The sequence below is a fragment of the Vombatus ursinus genome, unplaced genomic scaffold, assembly GCF_900497805.2.
Source record: "Vombatus ursinus unplaced genomic scaffold, bare-nosed wombat genome assembly UNPS02014848.1, whole genome shotgun sequence".
Classification (NCBI taxonomy): Eukaryota; Metazoa; Chordata; class Mammalia; order Diprotodontia; family Vombatidae; genus Vombatus; species Vombatus ursinus.
The window spans coordinates 8983067-9001368 of record NW_020954626.1 but is presented as its reverse complement, the minus strand read 5'-3'; the positions used below and the strand labels follow the sequence as shown (position 1 = coordinate 9001368).

The 18302-nt window shown below is 38.0% G+C and overlaps 1 protein-coding gene across 5 annotated transcripts in view; it reads right to left on the bottom strand.

Moving 5' to 3' along the window:
* The window catches only part of CGNL1 (cingulin like 1), a 202359-nt gene that overhangs the window by 127203 nt on the left and 56854 nt on the right, over window positions 1–18302 (bottom strand). For 4 of the 5 annotated variants that reach the window (XM_027840827.1, XM_027840828.1, XM_027840830.1 and 1 more), the window contains exons 2-5: window positions 9569–11198; window positions 8315–8350; window positions 4787–4881; window positions 3037–3142 (exon numbers count right to left, since the gene is read on the bottom strand). In XM_027840827.1, coding sequence (XP_027696628.1) covers window positions 3037–3142; window positions 4787–4881; window positions 8315–8350; window positions 9569–11188 — 1857 coding nt within the window. In that variant the 5' untranslated portion in view covers window positions 11189–11198. The remainder of the gene's footprint in view (window positions 1–3036; window positions 3143–4786; window positions 4882–8314; window positions 8351–9568; window positions 11199–18302) is intronic. The other variant, XM_027840831.1, reaches the window with a different exon arrangement.

The following is an 18302-nucleotide window of genomic DNA, read 5'->3' as shown; positions in this document are numbered from 1 at the left end:
CTACCAAAGAGAAGCAGAAAGAGCTCCGCTTAGCCTCCCTCAACCTGATCAAATTGGCACGGGCAGGTAGAGCTGATTTCATTTGACTTGGGGTTGCTCCACGAGGCAAGAACCCTCAGAACAGATTACATTGTTTACCCGCCTGCAGGTTCTTTTCTTTTGTCCGGGCCTGCTTGAATTCTGACACACCCCACCACCTTCCACCTAAGTGATGACTTCTAAATACCGCACACCCTTCTGTTACTTCCATTAATCGCCGTAACAACAGTTTGCAAAAAGAAAGTCTGGTCTCCCCAGATGCACAACTTCATTAGTCCTCCCCCTCACCAAGAGGGAATGCAAATACAGAGGCAATGGGGGGAAGGTGCCAAGACCAGGACGAGAGCGAAATGAGCTATCCCCACCTCTGAGGACAAATGCCAATTCATCCTTTCCACAGTCAATTTCTTCTTCCCAGCAGTGATGGCCAAAACACAGACTACCCGTCATTCCAACCCTCTTTCAGCATTATCTCCACATTTATTCAGTGACCCAAGGACAAAGGCCCTACAGCTTTTTTCAGCTCTGGTATCCCATGCCAGTGTAAACAAACAAACAAACAAAACTTGACACACACCCCTCTCCAAATCACATGATTATTGAGACTAACAGTCTGGTTGAAGCCTGAGAAATCCAAATGTATTTGGATTTTAGATATGTTCATGTTTGTGCTAACACTGGGGAAAGAAATAAAACCTGGAAATTTATACATGAGCTCCAAGTGAGATGAATTTGTTGGTAGGAGGGCAATACTGTTACAGATCTTTAGGTTTTTAAAGGGAACTAAGTTTAGAAAGCATCTTGAATAAATGGGGGAGCAAAGCATTCTCTCTCAGCTATTTGGATGGGGAACTCTGAGTCAGGAAAGAGAATCTAGACCAGAAAAATTCTGTGTGTAGCTAAGAGAGGCTGAGAGGGCGGGTTTTGAATGTACCACAAGAAAAATCCAAAGGAAAGACTACTTTCCCAAGGAGAATACCCCGAAGGGCAAGTGACTTGCCCAGGGTCACACAGCTAGTAAGTATCAAGTGTCTGGGGCTGGTAAAATGGTAAAAATGTGAAGCGGCAGTGAAAAAAACAGGGAGTCCTGCTTGAGAGCTGTCCAGGCTGAGTTTCATCATGGGTTCTCCTCAGCTGCAATCTCTTAAATGCTCTCTTCTCTTTTGTCCCACTTCCATAGGGCCAAAGAGCACAGATTATATTCTCTTATTTCAGATCACTTGCAAACCTTAAATTCCAGAAAAATGAAAATTTTTGAGTAGTTCCTTGGAGTACGTGGGCTTGGAGTTATGAAGCTAGTTCAGAAGTCACCTGATCCAACTCCTTCATTTCATAAGCAAGCTGAAGATGAGGGAGGGAAGGGTGACTTAACTAAGTTCACTTGGAGATAATAAGCATGATGCAGTGGAATTTGAACCTGGGTCTTCTGACTCCAGCACCAAAGCTCATTCTACTGTTTCAGGCTGACTCAAAAACAGAATGTGACCTACTTTTGTCTCTTGAGTCTAAAAATCTGACATGAACTCAAGGATCTCCAAGAGTTCCCAGGACTAAGTATATGCCGATTCATGGGCTTTTTTCTGTATTCATTAAGCTTTGCAATGTTATCACCATTGATTTCTATCTTTTTTGTTTTGATTCGTTTTTTTGCTAGGCAATGGGGTTAAGTGACTTGCCCAGGGTCACACAGCTAGTAAGTGTCAAGTGTCTGAGGCTGGATTTGAACTCAGGTCCTCCCTACTCCAAGGGCCGGTACTCTATCCACTGCGCCACCTAGCTGCCCCCATTGATTTCTATCTTAAACCACAACTCACTAGTTAGGAAGTTTCAAGAGTTCTTAAGGAATAAGTTTATCAGTAACTTGGTAGAAGATAAATAGATACATATATACATACATACATATATAGATATATAAAGAGAGAGAGAGAGATGACATGAAGCAGGAAAAGATACAAATATTCCAGACGACCAAATCAGGACCCAAAAGATCTCCAAAAAAGGCTTAACAAGATGAAATGCAATAGGAATAAAAGATATTGAAGACTGTAACCTCCATGAGGGCACGAACTATACCTTATCTGAATTTTTTACCTCCCCCAGCATCTAGCACAGTTTTCTATCCACAGTATGAATAAAGTTTGCTGAATTAAAAAATGAATGTAAAATCCTCTAAATGGGTTCTTTTTCATTAAGTACACAAGTAAAAAAATAGAGGTAAGTTTACTATGTCCTATAGACACAAAAACCTTTTTAAAGGTGTCATGAACTCTAAGTTCCAGTCAATCAATCAATCAAGAAACATTTATTAAGTGACTGCTAATACTCACTTCTATCTCAGCTGCCCTACCTTCCACCTTGCCCCAATTGTATATCTACCCCAACAGTGTGATATGGCAGTCAGTGTAATACAGTCAGGCTACAAGAATATCCAGTTTGAGACAACACATATTAAGAGGAACATTGACAGCCTTGGGGTTTATTGACAAATTGGGGTACATCTAGGGGAAAGTCAGTGGTAAAGGGTTTCAAAACCATGACAAACAAGGAACTGTTCAAGGAAATGGGGTTGTTGAGTTTGTAGATGAGAAGACTTAGAATAATTATCTTAAAATATGTGAAGGGCTCTTAGATGGAAGAGGGATTAAACTCTTACAGCTACACAGAGATTCCAACCAGTGACTGAAAATTATAGGGATTTAGGTTTAATTTCAATATGAAGACTTTTCTAACAGAATTGTTTAATAATGGAATGGACTTCGTCATGAGGTAGTGATTTCTTTTTCCCTCCAAATATTCAAGAAAAAAACCAAGCAACGGTTTTTTCCTTGGGTATGCAGTGAGAGGAAATTAATAGATCAGGTAGTTGAACTGGCCAAACGATCTCTAAAGCACCTTATTCTGATTGCATCAATAAATAAAATGGTAGCCCAAAGGGAAGTATACTTTTTCATCTCTCCAACTAATATTCTATATTAGATGTAGCAAATCCCAATTTACTCGATTGTTTCCTTGTGCGCTTCCAGCTGCTCTGGATTTTAAAGTCTGAATCTTCTCAAAGACCAGGTTTACTTTTCTCTTAGTGGCATCATCATTATCAGTGCTCCTGAAAAACAGAGAAAGCATAAATAAACCTTAAGAGATATCACCGATTAATTTCAGATGGAGATAAATCTGTGCCTTAGGAGAATAAGGGTTCATGAGTTCAAATATGGCCTCAGACACTCACTAGCTGTGTGACCCTGGCCAAGTCACTTAACCCTGTTTGCCTCAGTTTCTCATCTGTAAAAGGAGGTGGAGAAGGAAATGGCAAACCACTCCAATATCTTTGCCAAAAAAACCTCAAATGGGGCGATGAAGAGTTGGACACAACTGAAAAACAACTGAATAGGAGAGTAAGGGCCTGTGAGGAATTCCCAGGGTTCCATACTCAATGAGGCTGATCTCAACTTTTCAGTGGTGCAGTAGCTAAGTAACAGGGAATTGCCTAAGGCACATAGCGCCTGGGTGATTTGCCCTGGGTTGCAAAGTCTATAAATGATGGATGGAATTTGAAACCATCTCTTCCTGACTCCAAGTCCAGTATTCTTACTCACTAGATCTTGCTCTACGAGACTTAGTACTACACTTAAAATGAAATGTAAAATAATCCAGTGCAGTATGGCCATAAGGCAGTCTTTTATAAAATGCTCTAAGAAGCTATAGATTTTGCTAAGTTTACTGACATAGGTATGGTCTTTCAAAGTGTCTGAACTGTCAGGGTATTTGTTTTTAATTTGTTGTGTCTGTTACAGCTCAATTTGGGAGATGTGCCCAGTTTTAATTAAGCAGAAGCTGCACTCAAAGTTGAAGAATAATCTTTAGTGAAAACTTGGCATTTTGGTCTTTAGTTCAAATGGTTCATACATTCTCCCCAAAAGGAAAGTTCATTCCCGCTTAGAGCTTTCTATTGACTCTGACTGAGTGTTTTGGAGAACAAACAATTAATTACATGACACTGAGAGACAACAGTAGACGAAAGGTTTGGATTTGAATCCCAACTCTGCTAATGACAACCCATAGGATCATTCCTCAGGCAAGCTGCTTATAGCTTCAGGCCTTCAATCAATCAACAAGCATTTATTAAGCACCTACTAGATACCAGGCTCTGTGCTTTGCTAAGTGCTGAGGAGATAAAAATAAATTTTCCTAATTTGCAGAGTCACAGAATTTTACTAGATGACCTCTAAGGTCCCTTCAAAGTCTAGATCCTTTAGTTTAAGCTTATAGAATAGCTCTGTAGCAAATCTGATAAGGAATGAGAGAAGGAAAGAACTAACAAATCTCTTGTCTATAATTACATAGCTAAAGTTGCTAACTGGGGCCTGAAACCTGGTAACTGACATTTAACTTTTTGAGACAAGAAAGATTCAGAAAGTGATGATGCTAATTCCAATTTTACACAGAATAGCTGACTAGTAAACAAGCTTATAAATTGTACATTTGCATTTGAAATAATAGTTCTGCCATGTTTTTTTAATTAAAAAATATTCATTTTAGAGAGAGGAAGTATCTCCTATTGCAATTTTAAACACTGTTATAAAAACTTCAGCCTTTTAATGATATTCCTTTTATACAGTATCCATCATATGGCATCTACATGGCTGAAGGGCATGAAAATATATTCCAAAGCATTCTGACAACAACCAAGTTAACAATACACATCAAAAATTACATGGCTTATGACATTCAAATAAATGAAGTCACATACCCTTCTTTGAGGTAATTGTAAAGGATCTGCTTAGCCGTCTCCTCATTTGTTTGTTGAGCAAGCTCTTGCTGGCCTTTTAACAGGTCAGGTGTGGCCTAAAACATTAATAACATTGGTCATTACATGATCATAGGTAAGTCTGCAGAATGAAAGCGCATTCTTGATGAGTGCCTCAAAATTGCAATTTCTTGTTAAATTTCATGAAGGATCTTCATTGTGACCACCATGTCCTCCTTCCCCCTCCCCGCTAAACTGAGGCTATTCCATATTCTTTTGTTCTCTCTATTGTAATAACTGAGGTTCTTCCTGAACTCACTGTTTCTTAGGTAAGGAAAACTTGCCTCAATCTTAAGGAGGTGAAGATCTAACAGTGCCACTTTCCCCAGTACCAGTTCTTCAGATTCTTAACCTTATTAAAATATATTCAATATCCAAAATTTTAACGTAGTATTAGATTCTGATCTCCAAGAACAGGTTGGCAAAGAGAAGTCTGAATGGGGACAACAATATTGAAATGCCTAAAAATAAAAAACAACCTGAATGAAAGGAAAAGAAATTTGTCCACCAAATCTGGCATTGCTTACTTATGCAATGGAAGGTGAGGGCTGAGAGAGGGGAAAGAGCCTCAGATACCTGGACAAAGTTAAGTTTTGGGGGGGGCAATAAGGGTAAGTACAACTTTGCAAAGAGTAATAAACATGAAAATCATAAGATAACAGTCTGAAAACATAAATGACTTTCAAAAAGGACTCAGATAACTTAATAAGTAAAAGAGTTAGTATGAGAAGCCAGGACATGCCTAATCTTTAAGAATGACATCAAAGAGAACAATCGTGCCCCCAGAGCTTCTGTTGGAAATGGAATATTGGAGTAGTTCATCTATGAGTCTAACCAAGTGTGGTATTTACTATTCCTACATTGCTGTGTAAAAATTCCACTTAACAAAGCATTATACCCAAAAATAGATTACCTCATCATCCATGGATAATTGTGGGACAGCATTTCCCAAAGAAATTAGACCTATTAACAGTTACTAGACTGTAAGCTCCATGAGGGCAAAGACCATGTTTTATCTCCAAAAGTGACTAGTACAATGTTCTACACTAGAATGCACTTAGATAAATTTCATTGCATTTTTAAATTGAATTAAAATTTCAGTGTTATTAGTGGTAATATTAATTCTATTAATATTAAATAAAATAATTTTATATTGCTTTACAGCTGACAAAACATTTTCCTCACTACAATCCAGTGGAAAGGCTTAGTACTACCCCTATTTCACATATGACAAAACCAAATCTCAGAGAAGTTAGGTGACTTTCCTAAGGTCACAGAGAAAGTAAATAGCTGACCTGAGACTCAAACACAGGTGTACTGATTCCAGATCCAGTACCCTTTTCACTACAACATGGTTCTTTGTGTTCTAGACTGAAGAACCATTAATGATATTAGGTACTAGTGTAGGTCTACAGGTGCAGACTGCTTCATGAAATGTCAGATTCTAGGGCACTTTTTTAGGCGACTATGTGGTACAACAGATACAATATTAGAGTCAGGAAGACAGTTCAAATTCTATTTCTGACATGAGCTTTGGGACCTTGGGCAAGTCACTTAATCTCTCTCAGGCTCAGTTTCTTCATCTACAAAGTGAGAAGTTGGACTTCATAAGGTCTTCTAAGGTCCCTTTCAGCTCAAAATCTATGATCCTAAGAAATGTAATGTAATGGCTTTGTCAGCTAGCTTTGCTAAACTTTTTTTGTTGTTATTGCAAGAGAGGGCTAAATGTGTATGCTGGGGGAGTAATATTAGGAGAGAAATTATATAAAAAGTCATCAAATTTCTTAAAGGCTAAAAAAAACCCCATTAATATTGATAAAAGTACAAATCAAAGTTACTTCTAGAACTCCAGATGAGATCAAACTCTAAACCTCGAAAGAGAGGGGGGGTAATTACAGAGCCCAAAGTAAGAAGGGTAGAACAAGTAATTAGCAAAAATTTTAAAGACTTTTAATTTATCTGTCATTGTCTCAGAGAATCTGAAAGTTTCTACTTTTTACCTTCAAAAACCGTACTTTCAGCTCTTTGCCTTCAACCTAGGGAAATTATCAACATCCCTTAAGTAGAATACACTTGCCCTTTAGGTTTATTACAAATCTGAACTTTCTTCATCAGTTACTTGAAAGGCTTGGACTAGTTGACATGTTAATGTCCCTTCCCCCTCTAACATCCTATAGCTCCAAATTACCCAGAAGCAACTTCTGATTTACCTATTTTCCTACTGTCTCTCTAAATTCCTTTAACAAGGAATTACTTTCCAATTACCTCACAGTTTTTTTTTGGAATCACATCTAACTTCTTACATTCCATGGAGGCAGGTAAATGACAGTGTATAGAGTATGAGACTTGAAAGTCAAGAAGACCAGAATTTGAAGTCAGCCTCAGACACTTACTAGCTGTATGACACTGGGCAAGTAACTTAACCTCCCCTTGGCCTCAAAAATGGAGATAATACTAATACTCACAAGGTTGTTGTAAGAATGAAATAAGATATTTGTAAAGTGCTTTGCAAACCTCAAAGTGCTATATAAATGTTATTATTAGTATGTGCCATCTAAAACTAAAAAAAAACAAAACAAAGCACCAACCTGTCATGTCTTTATAGTGTTCTCAAATACTGGGAAAGTTTTAGGGGAGAAATGTCATTTTTTTTTCCTTCAGGATTTATCTCTCTCACCAAAAATCAGACCTCTTGGAAAGGGTTCCCACACTGTTAGTAATGGGATTGATTATTAGACTGAAAATTATACTTCAATCTGCCTGAAAAAATGCCAGCTTCTAGAGCTTTCTAGTCTGTAGTCTCCTGAACCACAGCATTTACTTTATTAGTCTTAAATTCTAAGAGCAATCTAAGTGCTGAGTATTTGAATAACAGGCAAAGAAATTCACGCTGAAAATACCACAAAATTGAGTGTTTGGGGATGGGAAGATTTGTTACTTTTGGGGGGGCTTTTATTCTTTTTTTTGCCAAGGAAACAAACATCACTGGACATAACAGAAACAGCAACAAAACTTTTTTTTTTTTCTGGGATAAAAACAAACCTTTGAGATCTTAAAAAAACTAAGTGACAATGTATACTCTGAGCATTGGGGAACTCTCTGGTCAAAGACGCCCACAAGGTAGCATAATTGATGACTTCCCTTCCTGAAGTTTCAAAGAAACCTTAGAAAGGGTTCAAGAACTAACCACTTAACATGCACACCCTTAAGCATAATTGTTAGTCTTTAACTTCTTCTCTTGCTAAAGGAAATACTTATTTTCTTACCATATTAAACAAATTCCTACAATCCAAATAACCTGACTGGTTCATGAGCATCTCCCGTATAAAGATTGGGCTGATCTCTGTGGGGATTGGGGAGAAAGGAAGACAAATACGTACAAGTGGATGGAAAGGGGAAAATATACATGCACCCACCACTTCTGCCCTATCCCTTCGCCATTAAGGATTAAATCTCCATAAGGTTACATACCTCTTTGTGCCTCTCATCTGAAAAATCTTGATTACCCTACATTGTCACAAAGATAGGTAACAGAAAGATGATTACATTTATGTATGTATACGTATATGATTATTTACATGTATGTGTATGTGTAGATATACATACTCGCTCTTTAAATGAAACTGGGAAAACAACCCAATTGGTTTACCTATATGTACCTACATACATAAAATCTTAAAAAAATCCACTGATGTGTAATTAATGACTGACATATGGAGATGTTTACTATGGTCTGGACAACCGTAATATAATTATAGTATGATTAATAATTAATTATATAATATGATAATAAATAATAAGGCAAATTTTGATTTTTTTCCCTCAGAGATGGTATTTGTCTATCCTCCATTAGAATTTCTCAAGAACATGGAGGTAACCCTGGGTTCTCAAAGATTATGACAGAAGAGAATGAATTCTGGCAGTTCTGACCAAACTGGTAAAGCTTTGGTAACAGGTCTGGTTATAATCTGTATTGTCTGGTCTGAAAGACTAGTTAAATTCAGAGAAACTCATCTTCAGGCTAGCTGCAGGGTAATGAATTTTTAGCCATGGAAATTGTCAAAGACTAGTTACCACCTCAGAGAAGGGTCACAATCTGTGTCCATGAGCATCAACAAAATCACAAAATCTTGAAATAACTTAGGTATTATTTATCCCTAATCTACGTATGATTATATACTTTAACCATTATATCTATATGTAATACTAGGAACCCTGACTATGTGAAGTTTTCAAGCTGTCAAACCTAGGCTAATGGTTTTTTTTTTTTAAACAAAGTCAAAATGTGCTTAATTTCACATATATTTTATTAATTCCCCATTCCCATAAAGGATCTTAGGAACATAGCAGTAGAGTTAGAAGGGACCTAGGGTACCATTTAGTCCAACCTCCAGATTTTACAAATGAAGAAACAAAAGCCCAGAGTTTCAGTGACTTGCCCAAGGTCACACAAATAGTGAGTAGGGGAGGCAGGATATGAATCCAAGTCCTTTGACTCACTGCTCTTTGCCCTGTCCTGCTCTGTCATTGAAGCCATTTTGAAAAAGCCATTTGCGGAGCAGCTAGGTGGCACAGTGGATAAAGCACCAGCCCTGAAGTCAAGAAGACCTGAGTTCAAATCTGGCCTCAAACCAAACACTTGTCACTAGCTGTGTGACCCTGGGCAAGTCACTTAACCCCAACTGCCTAAAAAAAAAACAAAACCATTTGTCTCATGAGAATTACCTGAGTATTTGTAGCAGAGGATACTGTCTTGATGGAAATTTTCTTCGTTCCTGAATCAGGAGATGTGGCCACAGCCTGATTCTGTAACAACACAGTGGCAGTTGCTGTTTTTATTTCTTCCTCCTTTTTATTCTGGGCTGAGAGTGTGGGAGGTCTTTTCATCCCACTGTCTTTGTTAACTTTATTTTCATAACCTTTGCTTGCATTACTGAACTGCGAAGGCCTGGGCTGTCCATCGAGAGCATCCTGACCTGGTTCCTGCAGTTTCCCAGAAGTCTGCCCTACCATGGTATGTTTCCCACCAGAAGGCAGGCGGCGATCTCGAGACAGGGGCTTCTGCTGCCAAACTTGAGATGGTCTGAGGAGATGTTCATTTGATTTACCCAAGTTTCGGCTAAACTCATCTAAGTACTCAGAGTCTCCCTGTAGACCAAAAGGAAAGGCACTATCTACACTTCTAGACCTCTTTCGATCATCTGGATGAATTCTGTTCCGTTTCCCAGATCTCCCTCTTCTCTGAGAGCCAACTTTCTGATCAAATTTTTCAATTAATTGATCTACACCTGGAATGGATCCTGTGTCAATATCTCTGCCTGTCCCTGGCATGAAGGGAATATATCTTCTATTTTCATGACGATTCACATTGTCAGCATGGATGGCATAATCTTGGTCATCCAGTAAAAATTTGTACAAAGAGTTGGCTGAAGTGGGGGTTGCTGAGGAAGAGGAGGATCTCCGCGACCTGTAACCATCCAATACTGGCCCAGCAGAATCTTGTCGGCGAAAAGGGAGAACATCTGGCCTACTTTTTTTGCTTTCCTGATGAGTACCTGGGTGAATGGCAATGAGGGGTTTCTCGCTGGGAGTAGGAGATTCAGCTGGCAGCCCCTCGTTGGCACAGCTCTGAACATTCAGACACACTGATGCCTGCTTCTTGGGATCATCTATCACAATAGAGCTGCACAAACGAATGGCTGTCACATTGCATTTTGACATATCTCCTGAAGGCACACTAGCTGGCTGAGAAGTAGCAGGTTTAGAAAAGCAAGTTCGAGAACGTTTATCATTTCGAGTTTCCTCTGTAGGTGTTTTGGTCCAATTGCACTCAGGAGATCTGTGAGTCTCTAAATTCAACTCATTCTTTTCAGGATTATAAGGCTGCAAAAGTTCAGGGTGTCTCTGAAAGTTCAACATGTTGGAAGATTTTAGTGAACTATCTTTGTGGTCAAGAAATCCGTTTTTACCTTCATAAAGACTGGCTGGCTTTAGACTTCTAAAGGTAATAGGCTGTGCATATGGATTTTCTGGGAACCGGAGTTCTTCACTGGCTTTCTCTTCCAGTCTGGGATCAATGTTGGAATGTAAAGGCAGGTCACTGACTGCTGGAGATGTAAACGATGGCCCATTTTCTGCAAAGGGAACGCCTGACAAACATCTCTCTGTATTATTCAGTACAATGTATGGGTGGCCATCAATTCCTTGTACTCTAATACTGACACCATAAGATCCTGTCTTGGCATTCTGAGAAAGCCTTGATTTCTTGGTCTCATCACTTTCAAGCCTAAGATGTACTCCATATTCCTGCTGCACGTGCTTATATTCTCCAAAATACAGCTCCATGATGTTTAAGCTATTTAAAAAGAAGAAGGAGATATGGGGAAAAATTAGTCTTTAAATGAGACAAGATTTCACACATTAAACAGGACCATTTAAAAATGAAATGCACTTTATATCATCAAAGACAGTTTCCAGGATCAAAAAACAGACACAAAGATTTCCTAACCACCCCATGGAAAATTTCTGAACTCTTTTTATTATTCGTTTTTGAATGAATGTCCATGCTATGGACCACTGCATCTATCTCTCCTGTTGTGACCATGACTAAAGTAGTACCCCATCCCCTCCTTAGTTATCTGCTTTTGTCACCCTATGCCAACCACCAACAGTATTTGGAGAGGCCCTCTTGATACCTCCACCTAGATACACCACTGATACTTCAAACTCCACACATACAAAACTGAACTCATCTCTTCCCCCTCCCTCCATGTCCTTCCTTCTAACTTCTCAGTTTCTGCTGATAGCACCTCTGACCTTTTCCAACACTCATAATTCAATTATTTTTGAGTCTTCACCCTTATCATCTAATCAGCTGACAGATCTTACCTATCAATTTGATTCTATCTAAGGGTTGTCAAACACCATCATCTACTCTCTTCCTGCTGACACCCTGGCTCAGGTCATCGCTACTCTTCTCCTAAACTATTATAATAGCCTGCTACCCAATCTTCCTGTGTCTAATCTCGTCCTTTTCCCACTGTATCCTTCAGATCACTGCCAGGATAAACACCACGTCATAGAGGTCTGTTAAAACATTTCAGTGGTTTTTTGATTCTAAATAAAATACAAACTACTTACTTAGACCAGAAATCAGGGCCCTCAACAACTTGGTTCAAACTTCTAGTCATTATATCATACAACCTCTCACAAAGCTTATGTACCAAAGTGAACTACTTATTTCCTGATCTAGTCTTGCACTTTCTCACCTCTATGACCTTGTACATAATTCTGAACTTCACTAACGTCATTTTTTTCTCAAAAAAAAATTTTTAAGGAACATTTTTCTCTTAAATTTGCTCTCAAAATACAGGGAGTTAAAAGAGAGATACATGCAAAAAATGTATAATCCTCAAGTGATGTCCTCTACACTTCTATAGATGACATTTATATAAAGTTTAAAGATTTGTTTGCAAAGTATTTTACATATATGCTGTTATCCCTTCCATATCACAAATTTCCCCATTGGGGGATATTGCAGGTAGGCATAAGAAATTTTGGTGGAGTTTTGTGGAAGCCAGAGATGACATGTGAAGGCCAGAAGATGAAACAGAAAAAGGTTAGAAACTCAAGAATGCATAAAATATATGTATAGTATTATATACTATCAATATATTTTCTCTTTTAATACCACAATAATTCAGACTTCTTCTCTGGTATGAAGGGAGGACCAAAAAACTTTACATGGATTTTCCAGATCATGGGGGCGCTTCACCTCTAACATCTAAGATGTATAAGGGATAACTGTATTATATCTCATTTGATCCTCACAATAACCCTGTTAACAGGTTAAGCTGGTATTGCTATTATCCTCATTTTACAGAGGAGAAACCTGGGGCTGCCTTTCTGGCTTTTGAAGACCTTCCCTTCCACAGCTCAGCTCAGCTGCTACCTTTTCCGTGAAATCTTTCCTGATCACCCAGTCAATGGACAATTATCTGTCTATTCTCTAATTTCTCATATAATTCAGTTGGACCCTCAATGTAATTATCATATTACCACTGTGATAATAGTTATTTGTGTGTTTATATTTATTACAGTCATAGCAAGCCTATAAGAAATTTTAGTCTTGGATTTCATTAACTGCCCAATATTTTGAATGAAAGACCAACTCTAGTCATTGTTTTCTGAGAGTCATAGTTCTTAACAAGGTAGCAAAATCAATTTCAATACTTCAAAAGATTCACGATTTCTTTCATGAGAAAACTAGTACCACTGATATAGATTAGCCTGACTTCAGGAGCATATGTGATCAAAAAGACATCTCATATTATTTAGGTGGGTTTCAAGAAACGAAAATATAGCCTATCACCAAGACCAAACTTGATAATAGGATCTGATACTGCTGCACTCAACAAATATTAAGGAACTACTGTATACAAGGAACTGAGCTGGGTGCTGGGGGTGTAAAGACAAAAATGAAACAGTCATGCCTTTAAGGAACTCACATTCTCCAGAAAGATGTGATATGCACAAAAAAGTAAGTACAAGGCAATGTAAGGAAGGAGAAAGCACTAACAATGAGAGGGATTGGGAGGGTGGGGTGGAGCAAGGCATAGGAAGGCAGGAAGATATTGGCATAAGAAGGATGCCCAAACTGAGCCTTGCAGAAAGCTAAGGCTCCTAAGAGACTGCCATGAACAAGCCTTGCATTCCAGGAATGAAGGATAACCTATGCAAATACACACAAGGGGGAGACTGAATACCCACTTTGGGGAACAGCTATGTTAGCTGGAATATAAAATTTGTTGTGGGGAATAATGTTAAATTAGTCTAGAAAGACAAGTTGGGGCCCATGTGAGAGGGATTTTTTTTTTTTTGCATTTTACCACAGAGTTAACAGCAGTGAGTCACTAAAGGTTCTTGAGAAAGGGAATGGTATAGTCTTACCTATTCCTTAGGAAGAGCTATTGAGAACCTCCATGTCAATGTGCAGCCCCAAGGAAAGTAGGGTTTTCACTGAGTCTTACTTAACTCAAATTCAGACTATCCTTCATGATAGGACTATAAACAGCACATTCATTAATAAAATCTGCTGAAAGCTATTCTCTAATTTCAGAGAGTAACCCAAGTTAAAACCCTAACACATCACGCTCCATGTCTACACCTTCACTTGGAGATGGCGCCCAACTGGTGCCTTACATAATTATGCGGTAACAGCTGATAATTTGCCAGGGTGTCACATCGACATCTGGCCAATAAACACTATGTTTCCTATTGGAAAAGATGGTTAAAATACAGTAATTGCTTTACTTAGCGAGATCAGCAAATGTGCTAATGAATGCGGACAAAAACAACTCTGTTGGAAGAACCGTTAACACGCGCCAGACAGAAACATACCCTTTCTGGAGGGTGTTACATACTAACAACTGAGTAAACAGATTATTCACATTTTTCTGGCTCCCTCTTCATTTCTAAACTAGTCTAATTCCTGAAGAGCACTTTGAAGAATTATAAGGACATTCATCAGCCATCTCAAAGGTTTACAAAAGCATTCCCCTGACAACCAACTTGTGAGGTTGGTAGTGCAAAGTATTATTAAACTCATTTTACAGAAGGGAAACCAGATTACATGACATTTTTGTCAATGATCATACAATTAGTAAGTACATAAGGGAGGACTATAACCCAAGTCACTTACCTCACTCCAAGTCTCCAACTCTATTCACTAAACTAAAGATGTACAGACACCCTCACAAGCAGGGATCTCCAAACCCAGCCAGATCTAGGCCTCGGTTTAATTTCAGCTGAGCTTGGCATTAAGTAAGGAAAAATGAGCTGCAAAACAGAAAATAATTTCTCCCCCAGGTTGGATACTGTGGCGATCCCTTTCAGAGCTAGAGACTTGATAAGGCAAGTGAAACCTGATTAAACCTAAAGAGATTCTTTCTTTTCTTAACTTTTTTTTTGAGGGGAAGGGGGGAAGTTGGATTGTTACACTATTATCAAGATACCTATAAAGGGTCTCTATCAGGACATAACTACACACACACACACACACACACACACACACACACACACACACACCTTGAATTTTATTTGGAAAGTTGTTTATTTTTTCCTGAAAGACCAAGAAAAAGAAGTTAAATAAATGATGAGTCTTGCTACACTGGAATGTAACAGCACTGGAAAATGCCATTAAAAATGGGATTTAGAATTAGAAGGGACTTTAGAGTATCTCATCCAGGGGTTCTTAACCTCGTGCCCATGAATTTTTTAAAAATATTTTGATATATGTATTTCAATATAATTTTCTTCCTTGGTAATGCTATATATTCTATGTATTTTAAAACATTATTCTGAGTGGGTACATGACAAACAAAAAGGATAAGAACTCCTGATTTCGTCCAATTGCCTATTACAGATGAGCAAACTAAAGTTCATAAAGTTTAATACCCTTGTCAAACATCACAATAGCAATAAATGTCAAAGGTGTTAGAAATAAATAAATAATAAATTTTTAAAAAGATAAACTAAAGGGAAGGTCATTTTAATAATAAAATAAATGTCAAAGTCAGGATTTGAACCCAAGTCTTCTGACTTTCTGGTCCAGTATTCTGCACCACCAAATTAGTCTAAATTAAGCAATAGCCAGCTTTTGAATATTCAAGGAATTGACAGGCAAAGCCAACTGAAGTAACTGAGGCACCAAAGTTTTCTAAGAAATTTCTAGAATCTGTTATTTCTTTAAGTATAGCAATGGCTTCAGAATTACACAATGTAAACCATTAGCACAGCTAAATTTTGAAGTTTGAAAATAAAAGCAGAAAAGGCTAGTCTACAACATAATAGGTAGGGGTCATGGAAGCCCAATCAGAAATTTAAAATAGAGTTGTTAATCAGGACAAGAGCCATTTTCTTCCAACAAATATACTCAATCCAGAAACTCACAAATGCACTCATCTGTCATTCATATGTGCCTCTTCCATACTCTGTTTCACTCTCCTTGTCTCTCTAAAGTCCTCAAAGAACCATAATATGAAACTATAATATTTGTACCACTATTTACCAAATCTAGTTTTAAACTGTCTGACCTAAATTTTTAAAGATGATGAATTGGATATTTCTTGCGTTTCTCTAAAAAGGAAATAATCAGATTTAGTTGGAAAATGTTTAAAAATAAGATGCTCTTATAATGTTCCTAGACTCCAAAATAATTTCTAAAATCTATACAGCAGGTGGAAAACTATCAGATCATTGCACTAACAGATCACAGTAATTCTTCTGTGCAAAGGTCTAAAAGTAGACCAGTACTGGCCCTTATATGTAAGAACAGAACACATTTCTAGCCCCTCGAATGGATTATCACAGGAGAAAGAGTCAATGCCTTCCTTGCTTACAGACTTTTTCCTTTATTTTCCCCCCAGAGAGGACAGTAGATATGTTCCTGTCCTCCTAACCTGAAGGAATATCTGAATGACATTGTAGAGGACAAGAAATCCAGAAAACAGAAGAACTTCCTTTGTTTTACAATGCTATTGCTAGCTTCTTCCATTCAAGATTTTGTCTGTTTCTCATAAGCAAAATGTTTAGCATAAACAAAAAGTTCTCTATTCCTTAAAATTCAGCAGTTTGTTTCTTCACTTGAAACAAAATTAAAAACACTTAAAAGTAAATTCCTTGAATATATCTGTCAGATGAATAAAGGATGGGGCCAAGACCTGTGATTTAGTTGGTATAAAGAACTCCCGAGGGGGCAGATGGGTGGTAAAGTAGATAGAGTACTGGCCCTGAAGTCAGGAGGACCTGAGTTCAAATCTAGTCTCAAACCAAATACTTGACACTCACTAGCTGTGTGGCCTTGACCAAGTCACTTAACCCCAACTGCCTAAAAAAAATAATGACTTAAACCATTTTAAAACAAACAAACAAATAAACAAACAACAAAAAAAAAAAACTCCCAAGTAAGGAGTCTCCCTTCTACCAATGCAGGGTGGTGCCTCCTCTGCAACTTAATAGTCTTAGCAAGTCTACCTCTAGCACTGAGAATTTAGGTGACTTGCCCAGCATCACATAGCATGTCTCAGGGTTGGGGCCTAAACTGAAATCTTCCTAGTTCAAAGACAGTTCTTCATCTACTCTATCATAATGTCTCTCATCATCTAAATAAAACATACTTTAAAATGTTAATATCCATGATCAAAACTTTTAAATGAGCCAAACAAATTATACTTAGTTCATTTATTTTCTTATAATTAAAAAAGACTTTAGATTTCTGCTTATCTTCCACATTCCCCCCTCCTGTCCTAGACTCCTCTGTGACCACAGACACAATTCAGTGTTTAGCATCCCCTTCTAAGCCCTAAGAGAGCCTAGTTTTCCCTCCCTTTACTATATCCCTGCTCTGTCCCATTGGAAGTAGCAGGAAGAACCCAGCTCCCTAAAAATCTGACTTCCCCTATAGGCCCACTCAGAGGAGGACTGGCCTATAATCAAGTTACATCAAAATCCTCTTCCAGCCACTAGTTGGTTTCTGAATGTATACATGCCACTTTAGCACTCCCATCACTTTTTGTTAAAGCTTTAATCTCGATTAAAATGCAAATAACTTTTAAGCTAGCGGTCACTCACACCTTAATACAAACAAAGACTCTCAGAGTTGATGGGTAAGGGAAGGTAAATGGACAATAGGATACTCTTGTAGAGATGAAGGTTTAAGGAAGGCTAAGAAGCCTAATAAGAAATTTTGAAAGGTAATGGTAATAGTTGGTACTAGTGACCCATTCTAGGAAGCTAGGAGATCACAGAAACTGCTAGAGTTTATGCTCTGCTAGCATTCAAACATTTATTAAGTGACTATGTGCAAGGCACTGGTTTAGAGCCAGAAGGGACATGAGAAGTGATCTGATCCAACCTTTTTATTTTACAGATGAGAAAATGGTAAAAGAAACAGGTTAAAGTGCCAAAAGTCACAGAGTTCATTTGTAACAGATTATCTTCAAAGCTTTGCCTAGAGTCCACGCTGATTCTGAACGCCACCTGGCCTTGGCCATATTTGAGACCTAGATTGAGGATTCAAAATTAGAGTGTATTTTGGGGAAAAAGAAGAGGGTAGCAGGAAAACTATTGTGACTGTGAGACCACTTATTAGTGTACTTGAGTATATAAAGTTAAGCGATAGTGAAGGATGTGTGTCAGAGAGTGTGGGAAAGAGAAAAATGTATGCCTAGGAGCCAATGTGTCTACAATTACGTCACAGATATGAAAGGGAAAAATGAAGGGTGATAGGGAGTCTAAGAGTCTGGATCTCTGTGGCAAGGACAAAAGACAGAAATTTTTATAGGTGCATTTGTGGTCAGAAAAAAAGCAATGTAGGTGATAAAATTTGACTGAAATATTTATGAGGCAGGGAATAAAAACAAAGTATTTAATTAAAACAGCATTAACCACCAATACACTC